This window comes from Panthera onca, chromosome B1 (genome assembly GCF_046562875.1).
Source record: "Panthera onca isolate mPanOnc1 chromosome B1, mPanOnc1 haplotype 2, whole genome shotgun sequence".
NCBI lineage: Eukaryota > Metazoa > Chordata > Mammalia > Carnivora > Felidae > Panthera > Panthera onca.
The window spans coordinates 100,713,407-100,735,125 of NC_138342.1; the positions used below are offsets into that span (position 1 = coordinate 100,713,407).

Below are 21,719 nucleotides of genomic sequence, written 5' to 3' on the forward strand. Positions count from 1 at the left end.
CATACAGATCTTTAAGTAATAGCAAATATATCCCGCCTTAAAAAAAAAAAATCAGCACCCCCTCTGCAGGGCATTGGATGGCTCTTCATGATCTTGCCTCTGCCTGCCTACACAGTCTTGTCTTTGCGCCCTTCCCTCCTTCCAGTTTATACTCAAGCAAACAATGTGCCAAAGGACTAGACACATTCCCTCTGCTTTTGATTCATCAACGGATGCAGAAAACAATGGTGCAGAGAGATAACGAGGATATTCCAGTGAGCACTTCCTGTGGATATTATGAAGCAGAACATTACATTTACATTACATGCAAACAGTGATCTCATATAGACCAGCATTTGTGACATAACATTTCAGAAGCCTCTTAATGCCTCAATCATTTGCCACAGCCCGAAGAAGCAGACATCTTCCTCGTTTCTCCTCAGTCTTCCTTTTTTTAAGTTTTCTGCTTCCTCTTTTCTCTTTCCCCCATGCCAACTGAGCCGTACACACCAACTCTCCATCTTTGTTTAAATGTTGCTTCTGGTGATTCGTGTCATTGTTTAGTACGTGAAAGGGTGAGAAATAATTTTAACTGACAAACAAAATTCCTCTTTTATCAGCTGGCCATTTTTAAGGAAAGAGAAAAAGCCTCAAAGCAGATCTAGTACTTCCGGTGGTTTCCATCTCCTCAAATTCTTTAATACGCCTCTCTTCAAGACGTGGAGCGTAATTCCTCTCCCCTCGAGTCTGGGCTGGACTTGATGCCCGGGCTTCTAAAGAAGAGAATACCTTGAAGCCAAGGTGCACAACTCTGGTGACTCGGCCAGACAGGGCTCTGGAGATTCCTTCTTGCCCACCCTCTGCTACATGGTGAGGAAACTGAGCAATTTACGGACAGCCCCACTTGGTGAGGAACTGAGGCCTCCTGCCAACAAGCAAGCATGTGAGTGAGCTCTCTGGGAAGTGGATCCTCAAGCATGAGCCAAACACCTCTGCCTGTATCCTGAGTGCAGCCCCCTGCAGGGAACCTGGGCCAGAACCACTCAGCCTGCTAAGCTGCTCCACAATCCCTGAACCATAGAAACTGTGACATAATCTATGTGTGTTGTTCAAAATTACTCAGCTTAGGGCAATTTGTTACATTGAAAAAGACCATGAATACAGTACTTATGACCATCAAATAATGTGTAATAATCAAACAGATCTGGAATCCTAAATCCAGGTTACTTTTCACTTTATTTCACTACCATGAAGTGATGCAAATAGAAAAATATGGTTCAAAAATTTTTAAAGATCTTTATCTCTCACTCTTTGTTTTTTAAATCTTAAATATTAAAAAATATTAAAAAATTTTTTTCTTAAGCCTGTATTATTCACTTCCACTCTGGTAGAAGTGAAATAAGTAGAGATTTTTAGATGAGGTATAATAAGAAAGAATATAGAGTATTTAACAATTTATAAAGCACTTTACCTATGTAATCGTAGCTTTTACTAAATGAATACAGATGTCTGCACATATATCTATGGAGAGTAGCAATATTATTGACGACCACCTTAATCTGTTAAGAGTGCATGAAAAACTGAAAATTATTTAATAAATAAAAATCCTAATTATGTAGTTCTGGGTTAGATATTATACAAAGGAATTGTTTATGCTTATCTGCAACATGTTCCAGACCTCTACTAGTCATTATTTCAGGGCCTATGTAAAACTTCTCAAAATTAAATTTGTAAATGATCTATTAGATTAAAATGTAATGCATTTGAACAAGTGCTGGAATGGGTATCCTGAAAGTACTAATGAAGATAAACTTCATATTGAATAAAACATAGTCTTCAGTCTGAACCAGATTTTCTGAGCATTAAAAATGAGATTTGGGGAAAGACAGCCTATCAGTCTCAAGCTTTCATTCACCCTTTCTTCTTCTCCTGGATAAGCAGTGTAGCCTCAGGAATTTAACCTATTAGCACCGTGTTTTTCATCTGCTGCTCTTAACAAGTGGTTTTTTTCTTTAGGAAAGTGTTTGCCATCTTCTCTGTAAAATACACTTGCTTATTATTTAAAAGGCAATATGGAAAAGCAATGAGAAAAGATCATCACCATCATGACATCAAGTCCAGAACAAACGGAAACTTTGTGGAGTACTTTTGTTTTGTTTCTAAAAGCAAGGCCACGAGAAAGAGTATCACTGGGGAACAAGTGCAATAAACAATTTATACGTTTTTTAAAAAGGCCACAAAACTAGCCAATTCTTTAAGACTAAAATAGATCTAGATCAACGGACAGTCTGCAATTAAACTCTGCTTTTTTTTTGTGGCTGTATTTTCATCTAGCCTGACTTAGAATTGAAGGATTATGCGTAAAGCCATAATGTTTATCTGTTCCAAGCTTACTTGTCAAATTTAAGACCCAGTCGGCACTCTAAGCACGAGATGGCTGGCAAGCGTCTCCCCTGCCTCCACCCTCTCATGTAAAGCTTGTATGTGCTTCTCTCGTAAGGCTGTGATATAAACAGCAGGAATCTGCTGCAGGAGACCACAGCTTACTTCTTTCCTCTTTAATTTCTCTAGGTCTCAAAATTCAGTCATTCCTTTGACCTAGTGAGTTGAATACTGAACTCATTTAACACCTGTCTTGTTACCACGTACTGATAGTTAACGTCTAGTGTACAAGATCTACATCTTGAAATTGAAACAAATTCCCAGCAAGTACCTTCCTTGCTTCATTGTTTAAATATCCTCACTGCCTAGACCAGTGCTCTGCATATTTTAGGGATTCAACAGTTATTTGTCCAAACAAGATAATTCAGAGGAAAAAAATGAGATTACTTTAAAATAAACAGATAAGGGGGCGCCTGGGTGGCTCAGTTGATTGAGCATCTGACTTCGGCTCAGGTCATGATCTCACAGTTCATGGGTTCGAGCCCCACGTCGGGCTCTGTGCTGACAGCTCGGAGCCTGGAGCCTGCTTCAGATTCTGTGTCTCCCTCTATCTCTGCTCCTCCCCTGCTCACACGCTGTCTCTCTCTCAAAAATAAATAAAGATTAAAAAAAATTTTTTAAATAAAAAATAAAATAAGCAGATAAGATCATAGAACCTAAATTCTAGAAAACTTTACGTTTGCAGCAGGAATACACATCTGATTCCATTAATGCTTTATTTTGTGATTTCTGCAGGCATGAAATTTCTTTGATTCATTAAAGTATTTATCTCATAAAAACATTCATAAAAATTAAGGTTTTTTTTAATTTTCAGTTTTTTTTAAAAGAAGATATAAATTTAGATAGTTAGCTAAAATAAAATGTTCCTTTACCACACTGGAAAAAAAGTTACCATGTATCTTCTCATAACTTATATTTGCATCGAAGAGTAGTAAGTACGTCATCAAGTGTGTTAAAATAAAATCAGTATGCTAAAATAAAAATAAAGGAGGAAAAAAAATTTGTGATTCCAAATTAGATTTCTATTTAGTAACTACAGTCGACAGAGAAAACAGGTATTTCAGACCAGCCTGAAAGACAATATTGGATATAATCTCCAGCTCAGATCAATAGGAAATTTTCAAAGAACTTGCATTATTTCACAACAATGACTTCCATAATGCCTATAAATACATTATGTATAAATACATAATGCCTATGACATCTCTACTATGTCATAACGAGCAATACTTCAGGGGAGGGCAGTATTTGAGAAATGGGTCATCTGAGATAGAAAGAGTTGAATTTCCCCTGCACTTCTTTACTAAACATAAAAGAATTGTCTGGTCATAGAAAAGACTAATGCCAAGCGACAAAAATAAAAACTGGTCCAAGTGCCAGGTCCAAAAAAATCCTGCAGTACGTCTGAAAGAAATCTGACAGCAGTCTTTAAAATTCATATGTTTGCTGCAATTTTTCTCATTATGCTTCATGTGCACATCATGGTTCTCCGCTGGAGCACGCTGGCCCAGATTAATATGAAACATGCTCCCGTAACTCTTTTATCCCTGGAGAAAATTTCCTCCGGGAGTCTGTCTGCAGAGTGGTTTAAACACTTGACATTAAAAGTCATCAGAATACAGCCAGATCTCCTTGTTTTCACCCTCAAGTCCTGCCTCTGCATGAGCGACACTAAATACACCAGTGTACCTCCCATCCCCCTCTCTTAGCCCTTTCACTGCGGTGGAAGAAAGTGGATGCAGTCATCACTTACAGCAGAATTATTTTTTTTAAGTTTATTCATTTTGAGAGAGACGGAGTGAGTAGGGGAGGGACAGAGAGAGGGGGGAGAGAGAGAAATTCCCAAGCAGGCTCCACCCTGCCAGTGCAGAGCCTGACGCAGGGCTCAAACCCATGGAACCGTGAGATCCTGACCTGAGCGGAAACTAAGACACGGATGCTTAACTGACTGAGCCAGCCAGGTATGCCCCATTCTCACAGCAGAATTTTAAGAAACCCTCTTTCCCATGTTATTACTCTATAGCCAGATTGTCTATTTGTGTTGTTGTTGAACAGTCAACAACATAGCTGACTTACAATATTATATTAGTTTTAGGTGCACAGCATAGTGATTCGACAATTACATACATTATGAAATGCTGACCACAGAAGTGTAGTCCATCTGCCACCATACAAAGTTATTACAATATTGCTGACTATATTCCCTAAGCCATACTTTTCACCTCCATGTCTTTTTTATTTTCAAACTGGAGGTTTGTAACCTCCTAATCCCCTGTTTCACCTTCCTCCCCTCTGGTGACAACCAGTTTGTTCTCTGTATTTATGATTCTATTTCTGATTTGTTTGTTTAATTTTGCTTTCTAGATTCCACATATAAGTGAAATCATCTGGTATTTGCCTTTTTCTGTCTGACTTACTTCACTTACACATTGCCTAGATTTGAATCTCAGCTTTGCCAGTTTTTAGTTATGTGACTTTGGGTAAGTTCCCTAAATGTTCCATGGCTGTTTTCTCATCTGTTAAGTAGGAACAAATAATGACCACCTTTTATGGCTGCTAGGAAGATTAAATGAATTAATATATGCCAGGTCCTTAGAATAGTTTCCACAGGATAGGCAGTTATTTCCAAGTTCCTACCCCACAGTCCTCAAACCACTCTAATATACAGCCTGGGCTGGCTATCTTTTCTCCCTTGACCCTTCCTCTTCTCATCTTCATTTATTTTCTCTAGCCAACAGCTCTTTGACCTTTCCAAAATAAATTGTTTTAATCTCTTCAAGCTTCTTCAGTAATACCCCCCCCCCCCCCGCCACTTTGTGCATTAACCCCATTCTCTTAGAAGGGAGCAGGACAGGGGAAGATTGCAAAAACTTACCCACTACAATTCTTTTCAAAAATTTCTGTCACAGAAGTTTAGCAATATCTATGATCCTGATTTCTAAAAAAAGCATTGCTCTATCACACATTAAGATTACATCATTAATGAAAAGAGCTCCAGAAAATTTTTAATTAGTTGAAATATTTCAAAGGAAGACAAGGCAAATAAGGAAATTAAATATTTTTCTGAATCATAAAACTCTTCCTGAATTTTCTGCATTCTGTTATAGTTCAGACTTTAGTATTCAATATTCAGCTTCTCCATTCAAGCAGCTTTCCAGCGTCAGTGTCTATGCCTTAAGACACTGGTCACTAACAAGTACCAGGACGTTTTGTGAACAATCAGTAAAATAAACTATTTACTGACTGTTTATAAAATCACACCTCATTTGAGGTTCCCTGGTAATTAGTTGGAATTGGCATTGGCTTACTCAATACAGTTGGACTAACAAAAGGGAAAACACCAAATTGATTTCACCTTATTTATGAGCACAAACAGTGAAAAGCATTTTTCTTTTAAGCTTAAAGTTAGGGGGCAACAGATCAGGTTAAGGCAGGGACTGCTCTGGTTATCACTTGGTCCTAGCTGGCTGGTTATACCATGTGGCTAATGACCTCTTCATATAATTATATCATTCCTTATCTCTCCTAAAAGTTCTGTTAGTTCTAGGTCTCCTTTTAAAACATAACATTTATTGATCACTTTCAGTGTGCCTGTAAGCCCTTAGCATGCATGAACCCATCTGTTCTTCACAGAAACCCTAGGAGTTAGGTCCTTTTATAACACCATTTTGCAGATAAGAAAACTGAAAAACAAAGGGATTAACTAATTGCAACCTGGGTACTTATCAAGTGAGTGGTAATGGGATTCAAGCCCAGAGCCAGCAGTCTTAACAACTACTCCCAGGAGCACCTTGGTGGCTCAGTTGGATAAGGGACCGACTCTTGATTTTGCTCGTCACGATTTCACGGTTCATGAGATTGAGCCCTGCATGAGGCTCTGTGCTGGCAGCATGCAGTCTGCTTGGGATTCTCTCTCTCCCTCTCTCTCTGCCCCTCTCCCACTCACACGGGCGCATTCTCGAACTCTTTCTCTCAAAATAACTAAATAAACTTAAAAAAAAAAAAAAAAAGGCAATTACTCCAAAAGCTTTACTTGTGCCTTCCACCTTAACTTCAAAAACTTTGTGAAAAAAGAGTACTTCTTTATGTACACAAAAGTAACATTGCCCTGAGTTTGTCTACATAGCTATAAATTTGAAGATAATTCTGAAAGTCATATACTGCATCTTCTTACTGGCCTTGGTTCTGTCAGCCAAATTTCTTTTTCTTTCTTTCTTTCTTTCTTTCTTTCTTTCTTTCTTTCTTTCTTTCTTTCTTTTGCATAGCAGAGGATTCTATTCTGTTTCTCTTCATTCCTTTTTCTCTGAAGAAATGATTCTCACAGGAAATAATTTTGAACTGCATGGTGCCAGTATGGGAGAGAGGGAGCAGGTGGGAGAAGGTAGAGAGTGGGGACAGTCAGCAAGACCTTTTAAAAGCTGTGTTTGGAAACCCTCCTTTTGATAACGTTACTAAGTCTCTAGTGAAGTTACTGAAGGTTTCTTTGTTCCATGAAATGCTTGGTGTGAGTGAACTTTTGTGAAGACCAGTGAAGAGCCCTGGCTTCCTATCTAGTCATTACAGGGTAAAGCAGAGACAGCAGGAGAGGATGAAGGGACATGGAGGCAGGCAGACTAAGGTTGCTCAGGAACCTAGCAGGAATCTGAGGAAGAGCTCTGGACAATCACAATCTGGGACCTGTAGCTGGACCCACTTTAATCAGATCTGGAAGTAAGCAGACAGCCCTAGTTGAAAGTGGGGTTATATATGTATATATGTATGTATGTATATATATATATATATATATATATATATATATATATATTTCATATAATATATATGTATAATATATATTCATATAATATATTCATGTATATATCATATGAATATATTATAGGAATATATTATAGGAATATATATATATATATATATATATATTCACGTAATCAAATTCAAATCATCCTTACTAAAACAGCTTAAGTTTTAAAAACTGATAATACCACATGTTGCCAAGGAGGTGAAGCAGCTGGAACTCTTATGTTGTTGGTAAGAACACATGTGGTAGCGCCACTTTGGGAAAGAGTCTGGAAGTTTCTTATAAAATTAAACATACACCTACCATATGACCTAGCAAGTCCCCTCCTATATATTTACCAAGGAGAAATGAAAGCATTATGTCCACACAAAGACCTGTATGCAAACACTCACAGTGGCTTCTTTCATAATAGTGGCTTTTTTCATAAAACTGGAAACAATTCAAGTGTCTATCAACCAGTGAATGAATAATCAAACTAGTATATTCACGCCATGGAATAAATCACTCATCAATAAAAAGGAATTGGGATGCCTTGATGGCTCAGTCAGTTGAGCACAGGACTCTTGACTTTGGCTCAGGTCATGATCTCACAGTCAGGCTCGGCGCTGACAGAGCACAAAGCCTGCTGAGGATTCCCTCTCCCTCTCTCCCTGCCCCTCCCCGACTCACACTCTGTCTCAAAACACATGAATAAACATTAAAAAAATAAAATAAAATAAAATAAAATAAAATAAAATAAAATAAAATAAATAAAATAAAATAAAATAAAATGGAACAAATTACTGATACTTGCAACAACATGGATGAATCTCATGAACATTATACTAAGTGAAAGAAACCAGGCACACAAGACTATATACTGTAGGAATCCATTTATATGACATTCTAAGAAAAGGCAAAGACAATAGTGACAAGAAACAGACTAGTGATTGTTAGGGGTTAGCGGTTGAGGGAGGGAGGGGGATGGGATCAACTGCAAGGGGTACAGGGAAATATCTGAGGTGACAGAAATGTTCTGTATCTGGATCGCAGTGATGATTACATGTCTGTATACACATTTGCCAAAACTCATCAAGCCATACACTTAAAATGGATGAATTTTATTGTGTTAAATTATACCTCAATACAGCCTTTTGCTTGTTTTAATTTAAGTCATCTTCCCAGGTAGTCATAAAGAGAGAAACACATGTATCCTGTGGTCCCACTCACTCTGCCCTGGTGGTTTTGTTGCACATTCTCATGGGTTCCCCCAATCCCCAATGTTGGTGAGATTGTTCACACTATTTAGAAAGAGAAGTTAATCAGAGAATGATTCAGGCTGAGTGTTTGGCCAGTACAAAGTTGTTTTCTGGATCACAATTTTCCCATATACTTAACTAACTGGAAGCTGAATACAGTCTTCTCAAGCGCACAGAATCCTAGCTCTTGGTTTACAACTACGGCTATCAGATAAAATACAGGAAAGCTAGTCAAATTTAATTTCAGATGAGTGACAACTAATTTTTAGTTTAACTACATCACAAATATTGCAAGGGACATACTTCTTAGTTGCTATATATGGCAACCCATCGTTAGTCCATGCATTTTTCCATTTTATTTATTCACCCACATAATTAACCAATTAATTAACCAACGAATTAATTAATCAATTGAGTAGTTAATTAATTAATTTCACATTCATGGTTTAACTGCAAGTACTTTTAGTGACTTTGGCTCTAACTATCCCCTTTAAAAAACCAGGTAGCAACTCTAAGACACTGAGAACTTATTTTAGACTACTGAAAAATAGTCTTGTTTAGGATCCTGTTAGTCAAATTGTGATCTGCAGACTTGGGGTGTCTGCATCAACTTGGTGCCTATTAGAAAAGAACCTCAGGTCCCACCTAGGCCTACAGAATTCAGAAACTGCATTTTAACAAAATCCCTATGTGATTTCATATGCACATTCATGTCTTAGAAGCACTGGTTTAGAATGCTGTGTTTTAGGAAAATTCCCAGGGCATATAGCAGGGAGGACTGAAGGGAAACTGAATGCAAGTACAGAAGCCTCTTATGAGAATATTTTAAAAGTTCAAGCACTGCTTCAATATCTGAATTATGGCAATAGGTATGAAAGGAAAGGAACTGAAGTGAGAAAAATTCCAACAGTGAAAATCAATGGAACTTGGTGAAGGACCGGATGGAGGAGAGAAAGGAAAGATGTCATAATTTGAATATATATCAAGCAGCAGCATCGAAGTGTTTTTAGTATCTTTGGTAGTGGTTCTCAAATCTAGCTGCATATTGTAATCACCTGGGAATGTCAAAATACTGATGCTTGTGCCCCAACTCCAGAGACTGATTTCTGGTGAAGCCTGGGCATTAAAGTTTCTCAATATTTCCCAAGTGATTCTAATGTGCAGCCAAGGTTAAGATGCCCCAGTGTGGGTGCTTCCAATCTATTTGTTTCCACTTCGAGTAGTGATTTTCAACCCTGGCAACACTTTAGAATGATTTGGAGAGCTTTAAAAACATATCAGTGTCTATACACTGCCCTTAGAGAGTCAGATTTAATTGGTAGTATTTTAGAGTTCCTCAGTTGATTGTGATGTGCAGTCAGGACTGAAAACGTTTAACTGAAACATACAATTTGACTGTTAATTTATTAACTTTTTTTTTTCAAATAAGTATGGGTGAAGAGGGAATTTAGTGCTAACAGAATCCAAACCTTCTAGGCAGATGAAATATAAACCAAAACATTTCATTTGCTTGTTATAATTTCACAATGAAATGTACTTGGAATTAGCTACAATTTTCATGTTTTCAAAACCTCACTTTGAATGCCTCCCCACAAAATCAGCTGATGACCATTACAATTGGATAACCATTTATGAAATGAACATTATTCAGATGCTTCCAATATAATATGAAATAAATTGATTCTAACCACAATCACAATTATGTATCGTAAAAGAGAATAAGGTCCTAGGGTGGTGGTGGGGTAGTGAGGTAAGGAAATAAAAAGTCTGAAGTCTATTTCTAAGTCAAAGTAAAGTCTCTATCAAGATTCAGCCCTATCTAAAGTCTAAATAAAAAAAATCTAGGAGAATATTTAAGCTCTTTGTAATTAACTTGTCACTACAGTATTATTTCATAAACATGCAAAGTAAAAGTTTTTTTCAAAAAGAAAAGTGTTTCCAAATGACCTTTTACAAAACGGAAAATTGGCTTACCTCTTCCCTATGATTCTTAATCGGCATACAAAGAATACTTTGTGTCCTGTAGCCTGTAATTTGGTCAACTTCTGCATTGAACCGAGGATCCTAGTAAAGAAAAAGAAATTCAATTTAATGACTGACCTGTTCAAGGACAGATTTGATTTTTCTGATTTATAAGATTAGAAAAATCTAACCTTCAACTTACCTTGTTGCTCTGAATGACAATTTTATCATTGGGTAAGACATCAAATCATCTAAGTACATATCATCTTTGACAAAGATAAATTTATATTTTTTAGTAGCTAGTGTTTATGAGAACCAAAAAAATACAGACTCAAACAAATGTTCAGAAATAATGGAAATTCAAAATATTAACTGATTTAGATAGCATTCCTTAGACTCACAAAAAAGCGGCAACTCTCCACCTCTGTAATACAATTTGCCTGTTCCCATTTCGCTATCTGATTCTTCTGTGCCATCCTAAAGAAAAGCATCTCTGCTCTGAAATTTTTCCTATAAAACCTACCAACTCCAAAGTGACCAGCTTAATATTGACTTTACTTCCCCTATAATGGTGTTTATATTTTACCTCAGTATTCTGTTCTTCTATCTCAGGTGTTCATAGGAATTTTAAATATTTTCATGTGTATGTGTACGTAAAACAAGCTGTAGGGCCTCAATCAGACTGTAAACAACTCCTTAATCTTTGTATTTTTTTTTCTTCTTACAAATTACATCATACACATCCAATAACCACAAAGGACTTCTGAGAGGTGTAAAAGTTCTAAATGTGGGTCAATGAAAGAAGGGTACAGGCTATTTTTGTTGAACTTTAGATTGGGAATATTAAAGTTAGGCTATAAACTCTATGAGGGGATTTTTTTGGGGGGGTTTGTCACTGTATTCCCAACACTAGCAAAAGAAGTCCAAAGCATTTGGTAAATAAATGAAGGACTTAATTAACAAATAATATCACCGTTATCAAATGTGATCATTTTTAGGTTATTATAGTTTAAAACAAACCTTGTAAGTGAGGGGGAAAACACACTAGGTGAAATGGACAGATACTACTATATGAGATAAGATTAGAATGGAAACAAACATACCAGAATGAGTGTTGTTCCCCTCAAAGCAATAGTCTTGGGAAGTTACATGCTCAACCTAATTATAGCAACATTGCTCTAAAAGCTCTGTTTTTGGAATTCCCTTCAGAGAACATGGAATAGCCACACTGGAAAATCCTCATCTTTGAAAGTCATTTATTTATTTTTTTAATTAGTCAAGTCATGTAAAGCCAAAGCTGTGAATGAAGTAAATGATTACACTAGATTCCATCAACTGGGGTCAGAAATGAGGCCAAATTTCCCAAGAAAGTCGAACTTGGCATTAAAGAGAATTTCAAGACAGAAGTTATAAAATAGTGGAAAATCAGTATAAATATTTTAGATTATAAATAAACAGTACTGCATTTTTGCCTTTTTTTGCAAACATGCTCAAAGTTATACTGAGACACAGGGAAAACTTTGGCTGAATATTTAAAAAAAATCTTTCTTAAATAACATACTATATTGGAATGTATCTAAAAAGGCAGACAGGATACTGATATTGATGAATTAAAGAGGTAAAAAATTATTAACTTATGTAGTGGGTTATTCTACAAGCTAATAATCAAAATATGAATAAAATGCATCCTCAGCAATTTTTGTTAATGAATATTTAAATTATAAGACCAATTTATAAAGAAGAGAACCAAACTCAACTATCTAATCAAAGCAATAGAGTTTGACAGACTGACAATAGGACTTTCACAGTTTTGGGGGCATACTAAGAGCTTAAAATCAACAGCAGCCTAAATTTCATTTCATTGAAGGAGGTGGGAATAATGTATGCTTCAAAATCATCTTAGGTGAATTTGGTCATCTCAAAGAATTTTCCTAACAATGCACTCAGGGCAAAGGCAATACACATAGAGAACTTTTAACTGCTCTAGCTCCAGCCAACACCAAAGAAAAAATGGAGCGGTACTATTATCATGATTATTCCTTTGACTGTTTATGAGAACAGTGTAAAAAAAAATAAGCCTTGGATATCCACTTGCTAAAATAAAGCAACTGGTACCAGACATGCCCTCCTACTGAAAAATATAAGACTAGACAAATATATGAGACAGCTAAACTACAGACCATGAAAATGGGGAATACACATGACAACCAGGCAATACTCTGGCTTTCTTCCAGGGGCATTTTCCTGCTGGCAAGAAGGTAGGTGGTACACAAGTGCAGTAACAGTTCCAAATGGAATTGAAAGGAATTCAGGGCTTCTAAAGTGGCTAAAATTTGCAAGGCAAAGTACCTAATAAGAGAGCTATGCTGGGGAATTAGGGGAAGGGGTAAAAGGAGTGGCAAAAGACTGAGTGGCTATTCACTTCAGACATGTATAGAGCAAGGCTCTAAGAGAACTAGCTAAAATTATGTGTTGAAGGCTGAAAGCAGAATGGTGATACCAATTAGGTAAATATGTGGAGGCACTGGAGCTCCAGCTCAAACAGAGGAGAGACCTCACTAAGCACCTCAGGCATTCAGCTGAGACACAGAAAGGCTACTCCTTAGGAGTAAGGACCATACCCTTGATTTGGGAAGGGGTGTAGAGACAGTATTCCAAACAAAAATAGATCTACCTTAACAATAACACCAAGTCTGGCAGGACCAAAAAGATCATTTGTAATTTCACCACCTACAAGAACAAATATCAGCCCTCTTTTAAAGAAGGATGATATGATCCAAATGCCCTGCAAGAAAACATCCACAATATCCAGCATACAATAAAAAATCGCAACACATGTGAAGAAAACTTGCAATTGCAACCCATAGTGAGGAGGAGAAAAAGTAGTCAATAGACAATGACTCAAAAATGATTCAGATGTTAGAATTAACAGACAAGGACTTAAAAGCTTCTATTATAAATGTACTTAAGGGCTTAAAGGAAAACATGGTAATAATGAACAGATGGGAAACTATAAAAAAAAACTTAAAAAAACAACAAATGGAAACTCTAGAGCTGAAAACTACAATGTCTAAAATGAAAAGTTCATCGATGCATTTAATAGCAGATGAAGAACAAAATAAGAGAGGGTCAGCGAACCTGAAGACAAATCAACAGAAAGTACTCAATCAGAAGGACTGAGAGGGGAAAAGCCTATAGAAAGTTAACAGAGCCTTGGTGTTTTCTGGGACATCATCAAGTGGTCCAGCATATATATCATTGGAGTCCCAAAGAGAAGAAAGAGGATGGAGTGGAAAAATACTTAAAGACATAGACCAAAATTTCTCCAAAGTTAGTGAAAATCTTAAACTTACACACATATTATGAAAATGATACATAAGAAACATAAGATGAAAATACAAAGGATAGCTGACTTCTCATGAGAAAAGTGAAGACCAAAAATATGGGAAAATTCTGTTAAAATGTTGAAAGAAAAATAATTATTAACTGAGTATTGTCTATCCAGTGAAAATATCTTTCAAGAATACAGGCAAAATAAAGGCATTTTCAGATAAACTAAAACTGAGACAATTTGTCACCACCAGACTTTTACTATAAGAAGTGCTAATGGAAATTGTTCAGCCTAAAGGGAGAGACACCAGATTCTACAGAAAGGAGTAAAGAGCTTGGGACTTGATTTGAACATGCATAAATATGTAAAGATAAGGAAGCCTGGGTCTTCATTTTTTGAGAAGGAAACACCCAATAGAAAAAGGAGGAAGAGAAACAAAATGCACCTTGAGGTGTTGAAGGTATCACTAACAATTCTTTGATATAAAAATAAATAAAATATAGGCATGTGTTGTATATTTACATATTTTTTTCCTAGCTCTGTCTACTGACATACTGGTAGCAACAAACACATACCAGAAGTAATGAACACATCTAGTGCTCACATCTTGGCTTCTATCTTGGTTATTTCCTCCAATGAAAGGAATCAGAGCTCCTTGGGAAATGAATGATTCTAGGGCTAGGACAGGGAAAGTATAAGATAAGCCTGGAACATATTGTTAAGCCAATTAGAACTTTCAGACCACAAGAAAGCAAGAAAACCCAGAGTGATGGCAACATAACAAAAAGATACAGAGCCTGGCGAATTGGATATAATTTGAGAATTTGAATAAATAAAGATAATAACAGATCATAACTCATTAAACAAAACAAAAATCTGTGAGTCCATAGTGAAATAAATAAAGGAATGTATGAATAAAGAAGGCAAACTCTTCGTTACATGAGAACTAAAAAATATAGAAGTTATGATGGAGTTAGCGAATCAATGGATACTAAAATTACCACATGTAGGTTCATGAAGAATAGAATATTTACACAATATCAAGGTACCTCATCATAAGATTTATTAATTACAATAGAAAAACTGTACCTTTATAGTGGAGAAACCTAGTAGACACCACTAACCAAGTTTTCAAAATTAACATCAACACTGGGATAAATCAAAATCACATGCTTCCTGGTAACATATGTTGAGAAGACTGTGGGTATTTAATAAAATATATATTTAGTCTTTGTCCCAGGTTCCGGCACAGAGCTCCTAAAATCCCTGTAATTCCCTGAGTAACAGGAAAGTCTTTTGATAGTCAACACAAGCCCCTTTCAACTGTACCTGTGTTCATGCTAATGAGATGAGTCATAAGTGAGTGGGCCCCAGAGAGCTTCCAGATGGGGACTGGCTACAGAAAAATCAATCAACTTATTATAGGGTTAGAACTCTGAGCCCCACCCCTGACCTCCAGAGAAGGGAGAGGGAGCTGGAGATTGAATTCAATCTAATGGCCAATGGATTTAATCAGTCATGCCTACATAATGAAACCTTGATTTAAAAAAACCTCAAAACAATGAAGTTTGGAGGAGTGTCCAGGTTGGTGAAGATATCTACGTGCTAGGATTGTGGTGCACCTCCTGGAAAAGGAATGGAATTTCTGTGTTCCCCCACCTCCTATTCTTTGCCCTAATGCATCTCTTCCATTTAGTTGTTCCTGAATTGTATACATTAAAATAAAACTATAATTGTAAATATAGTGCTTCCTTGAGTTATGTGATTCATTCCAGCAAATTATTGAACCTGAAAGAGGAATCACCTAATTTGTAGGTTGGCATAAATGTGGGTAGCTTGGGGGCCCTGTTTGTGGCTGGTATCTGAACTGGGAACTGTGGACAATCTAGTGGGATTGAGTCTTTAGACTGTGGGGTCTGTGCTAACTAGTAGCAGTATAGTGTCAGCAGTTAGTTACGAGTGGTAGTTAGTGCTAACTACTAGCAGTTAGCATCAGAATTGAATTGGGGTGTAGGATATCCACCTGGTATAGGAAAAGTGAAGAACTGACTGTTGTTTGGAAGCCCAAACAAGGTCTCATCATTGATATCTGTGGTTCTGTCCAAAATGCCTACTTTGAGTCTCCTCAAAAATTTGACAAAATAATTAGCCTGTACTCTCAAAATATATGTACAGATAGATAAAGAAACAGAGAATCTATTCCAGATTTAAAGAAGACTAAAGACACATGACAAGCATATTCATTATATAATTCTGGATCAGACCCTTGATCAGAGGAAAAAATAGCTATGAAGAACATTAATGGGACAATAGACTAAATTGAACTATGGACTATTAGGTAATAGCATTGTATCATAATCCTGATTTGGACAAATGTATTCAAATTATATAAAACATCCTAGTTAGAAAACATTCACTGAAAAATTTAGTAAAAATATTTCCAACTTTTTAAGTGGTTCAGAAAAATAGTATACACGTATTACTTACATGTATTATATATGAAAGAAAAAAATGATAAAGTAAATGTGGCAAAACATAAGCAGCTGGAGAATTTGGGTAGTATGTATATGGAAGTTTCTTCTACTAGACTTACAACTTTCCCTTAAGTTTGAAATTACATAAAAGTAAAAATAACAGAAAACAACATAGTAGACTTGCCAATTTATAAGCTATTTTTCTCTTACAGAGTGGCATTTTTAAGACAATGTCTAAAACTTATTAGAACATTAAACAAAGACAGATATAGTGGTTCCCACACTATGTTCCTTGGGGTACAATTAGATCATGACAGATTGGTAGATTTATCAAGATTAAAACAGTTGATATTGTTACTTCTTTCTTCTAAAATTCATTTTGGAAATCATTTTACTCATTAGAAATTCTTTGAGAGAGCTCATAGTTCTTTTTTTTTTAATTTTTTTTTACGTTTATTCATTTTTTTGATAGAGAGAGACAGAGCATGAGTGGGGGAGGGGCAGAGAGAGAGGGAGACACAGAATCCTAAGCAGGCTCCAGGCTCTGAACTGACAGCACAGGGCTCGATGCGGGGCTCAAACTCACGGACTGTGAGATCATGACCTGAGTCGAAGTCAGATGCCCAACCGACTGAGCCACCCAGGCTCCCCAGAGGGCTCATAGTTCTTTAGGAAAACTTCTTTTTTTTTTTTTTTTCCAACGTTTTTTATTTATTTTTTTGGGACAGAGAGAGACAGAGCATGAATGGGGTAGGGGCAGAGAGAGAGGGAGACACAGAATCGGAAACAGGCTCCAGGCTCTGAGCCATCAGCCCAGAGCCTGATGCGGGGCTCGAACTCACGGACCGCGAGATCGTGACCTGGCTGAAGTCGGACGCTTAACCGACTGCGCCACCCAGGCGCCCCTTTAGGAAAACTTCTTGATAAAGTGAGATGTGCAAAGTGAGAGATGGTAAAGACTTACTTATCTTGATAAGGAATGCAAAAGGAGGAATAAAGTTATCGGGGTGGGGAAGAACAGTAGCTACATGGTAAAGGCCATATGAACGGCAATGAGACCCTCCCCTAAAACTCTCCAAGTCTTCTTCCTAGAAATCATAGCATACCTGGAGTGGCTGTCCTATGGAAACAGGAGAAGAGTCTAAGTTTTGCATTCTGGTTGACTTAGGAGAAAAAGGAGTGTTTTGACAATACAAATCCTTTGACAGGAAATCTTGGGGAATCTTGAGGGTTCTGTAGGGCATGACACTAGGTGTTCAATGCAATCTGTGATGGTCAATTTTAAGTGTCAGCTTGACTCAGCTAAGGAATGCTCAAATAGCTGGTAAAACATTATTCTTGGATATGTCTGTAAGGATGTCTCTAGAAGAGATTAGCATTTGAATCAATAAACTGAGCAAAGAAGATCTTCACCAATGCAGGTTGGCACCATTTAAATCATTGAGGGCCTGAATAGAACAAAGAGGCAGAGGAAGGACAAATTCATCCTTTCTACTTAAGTTGAAACATCTACCTTCTTCTGCCCACCTGCTCTCCACTGAAGTTCCTGGTTCCCAGGCTTTTGGATTCGAACCCACAACAGACTTAGACTACGGGTTGCCCAATTCTCAGGCCTTCAGACTCTGAATTACACCACCGGCTTTCCTACTTGTCCAGCTTTCAGGCAGTGGGCAGACTGTGGAAATTCTATGCCTCTATAATCCAGTAAGCTAATTTCTGTAATAAACTTCTTCTCATATATATGTGTATCCTATTGAGTCAATTTCTCTGAAAAACCCTCACTATACACAATCTAATATAGATACTAGATGATACCTAGTTTTCATATAGAAGAATACCAAACGCATTTATACAGTTGTCCTGAGTTGTTCTGATGATTACGTTTTATTTATTTATTTATTTATTTTTAACGTTTATTTATTTTTGAGACAGAGAGAGACAGAGCATGAACGGGGGAGGGTCAGAGAGAGGGAGACACAGAATCTGAAACAGGCTCCAGGCTCTGAGCTGTCAGCACAGAGCCCGACGCGGGGCTCAAACTCACAGACCGCGAGATCATGACCTGAGCCGAAGTCGGCCACTCAACCGACTGAGCCACCCAGGCGCCCCGATGATTACGTTTTAATATCTTATTATCAATAAATGCTGTGCCACATTCAGGAAAGTCACACGAATGATGGGCTGATGCAGAAGGAGATGATGTGTGATTAAACATCTATCTATAGACAGCAAATACCCTCTCATTAGTATTTGCGGTCTGATTGAGAATCACTGGTTTAAGTTATGGATCTTGTTTTATATTTTAAATAAATGAATGTGTTATTTTATTAGTAATAAAATAAGATGACTTCTCACATTTATATCATTCTGTCACAAAGTTTTAAAAAACAAATCAAATGTTGACCACTTCTTATAACTGACTTATCCATGAGACTATTTTTTTGTTTTTAGCTTCAATCTGAGTATGATTATGTTTCATGGTCACCTCGGGGTTTTGCACAACTTTTCAAGGGTTCTATGGTCAAATAAGCTTTAAGAAATACTGCTTTTAGGGTGTAATTTTCACAGATGCATGTTTAAAGAGGTAGGACTTAGAAAACAGAATGCATTCTGACTACTTTCACAAAAGGCTATGAGACACTATTTTGATATGAATCATGGGTGGGGCTGAATTATGAATTATCCATTAGCCAACTGACTTCTACCGTCAACAGCAATGTAAACTGTGTGTCACAGATCAACCCCACAACTTCTAAATGAAATCCTTGGGACACAAATAACTTCTGCGGGGCCACTATAAACACGGATCAAGGGTGCCAAGGGTGATGCAGCAACATGAAGAATCCACAGGCTAAGACGCTTCACCCTGGAAGCACTGCAAATCAAGGACATGGACCCCTTTGAGACAGCAGTACAAGAATTGAATCATTACTAACTGCAAAATAAAACTGACACTGTCAAAAATGGTAAGCGTATTAAACAAAATGCATATAAGTGAAGAAATTCTCATGGCTGCAGAAACTTAGAACCACGCAGACAAATGAAGGCTTTCTCAGCAAAGCTGAAGCATATTTATGGTCCTACTGTACTTGGGACTATAGTGCCATTGAAAAGTGGAAACCCAGCTGTCACCTAAGACAGGAAGGGAATTCTGCAAATTTGGCAGCAATCCTTCAGCTGTGTCCTTAATACCCCGCTTGTAGTCTGCGACGGTGTGACGTTGCTCCAGAGCTCATAGAAGTTGCAGAGAGAGCTCCAAGAAGAATCAAAATTGAATAAACTCCTTGTATAGAATGGATTCTGGAAAATACCTCAGGATTTCACATCTTTCCCTAAATCCCTGCCCTCAATATTCCTCACTGGCTACCATATTTACTCACCCATCTTCAAACCCTCAGTCATCCTAACTCCTCCTTTCCCCTCACTTTCAACTCCTATTAGCAACCAACTCCAACAGATTCCACTTCTTTATCGGAAATCCACTCCTTTCTTTTACTCATAAGGCTAGTGTCCTGGTTCAGGTACTCACTGCCTCACACTATTCAATGATCTGTCCTCCCAGTTTCTAGAATTTTTCTAATTCATTTTATGACCACTGTAAAATTCATCCTGCTAAAGCACAGTATGAATCATAGCAATCCCCCTTTCAAACCACCTTTAATTATCCCTCGTGGTTCTAGTCCACATACACACCCCTCAGCCTGGCATTCAAGACCCCAGTAATCTCCAGGCTCTGCTCCCATAGCTCCTCAATGTCTACACTATTACCCACACGTCTATACGATGACATGTGGTGCACCTGCCCTGTTGCTTCTTTCAACTTCTCTTTGCATCTGGATTTCACCATGTACACAAACCAATCTATTCAAATCTTATCTGTTTTCTAGGGTCCATATCAAGCGGTGCTTCCTCAAAGAAACATTTCTTCATCTCCCCAACTAATGATATCTCCTGCTTCCCCGAACCTACCACATTTTCCTGGGCATCTATTATGACCTCCTTTCTATTCTACTTACCTATCCTATCTACTATATAATTTTAATTTAGTAAATATTTATTAAGACTTGACTGGGAGGATGCCTGGGTGGCTCAGTCGGTTAAGTGTCCGACTTTGGCTCAGGTCATGATCTCACGGTTTGTGGGTTTGAGCCCCGCATCGGGCTCTGTGCTGACAGCTCAGAGCCTGCAGCCTGCTTCAGATTCTGTCTCTGGCTCTCTCTCTGCCCCTCCCCCACTTGTGCTCTGTCTCTCTGTCTCTAAAATAAATACACATTAAAAATTTTTGGAAAAAAAAAGACTTTACTGGGGCACCTGAGTGGCTCAGTCAGTTAAGCGTCTGACTTCAGCTCAGGTCATGATCTCGCGGGTGGTGGATTCAAGCCCCCCATCTAGCTCTGTGCTGACAGCTCAGAGATTGCAGCTTACTTCTGATTCTGGGTCTTCCTTTCTCTCTGCCCTCCCCTACTCATGCTCTGTCTCTGTCTGTCGAAAATAAATAAATGTTAAAAAAAAAGACTTGACTATGTGCCAGGCATTGCATTAGCTCTCATGAATACAGGGATGAATAAAAAAAGCCATGACCCTTCAAATTACAGAGAGGAATTGCAAACCGGGATTGCCATGGAATATTTAGTGTACCACATGGTAGGTAGCTAGAACAATTGTTCTATTACAGTGCTTGAAAATACCTGATAAAGTGCCATTCAATTAAGATGTTTTATTTATTTATATTTTTTACTTAAGTTTCTTTATTTTGAGAGAAAGAGAGAGAGAGAGAGCGCGCACACATAATTGGATGAGGGGCAGAGAAGGAGAGAGAATCCTAAGCAGGCTCTGCACTGTCAGCACAGAGCCCCACATGGGGCTGGATCTCACAAACTGTGAGATTATGACCTAAGCCAAGATCAAGAGTCAGACACTTAACCGACTGAGCCACCCGGGTGTCCCTAAGATGCTTTATTTAAAAACCATAATTCTGGGGCACCTGGGTGGCTCAGTTGATGAGAGTCCAACTTTGGCTCAGGTCACAATCTCATGGTTGGTAAGTGCAAGCCCCACATCGGGCTCACTGCTGTCAGCGCGGAGCCTGCTTCAGATCGTCTGTCGCCTTCTCTCTCTGCCCCTTCCCTGCTTGTGCTCTCTCTCTCAAAAATAAATAAATCTTTAAAAAAACATAATTCTATTAATAAAAAAGATAATTTTAAATGAAAAATTTGAAGAATCATATAGTGTAATCTTTAAGACCATAATTAAAGACCTGTATATAATTGAAGCAAAGTAGAAGAAATACCAAATCTTTCTGCTGAACTATTTTAGAGCAACAATTTCTATTTTTTTGAAGACATAAATTCATTTGTTTAATAAAATAAATGAAAGAAAATATGGAAAGAAAGAAAGTCAGATTTTGGTGTCAACGGGACTTCAAATGAATGAATATAATTAATTAGAATAAATAGATAAATGAATGAACAAATGAATGAAAAAAGACTACTGGTTTC

At 37.5% G+C, this 21,719-nt stretch overlaps 1 protein-coding gene across 5 annotated transcripts in view; it reads right to left on the minus strand.

The window, feature by feature from the left end:
• PDE5A (phosphodiesterase 5A) overlaps window positions 1-21,719 on the minus strand; it is a 138,687-nt gene that overhangs the window by 95,863 nt on the left and 21,105 nt on the right. For all 5 annotated transcript variants that reach the window (XM_060654283.3, XM_060654284.3, XM_060654280.3 and 2 more), the window contains exon 3: window positions 10,429-10,518. In XM_060654283.3, coding sequence (XP_060510266.1) covers window positions 10,429-10,518 — 90 coding nt within the window. The remainder of the gene's footprint in view (window positions 1-10,428; window positions 10,519-21,719) is intronic.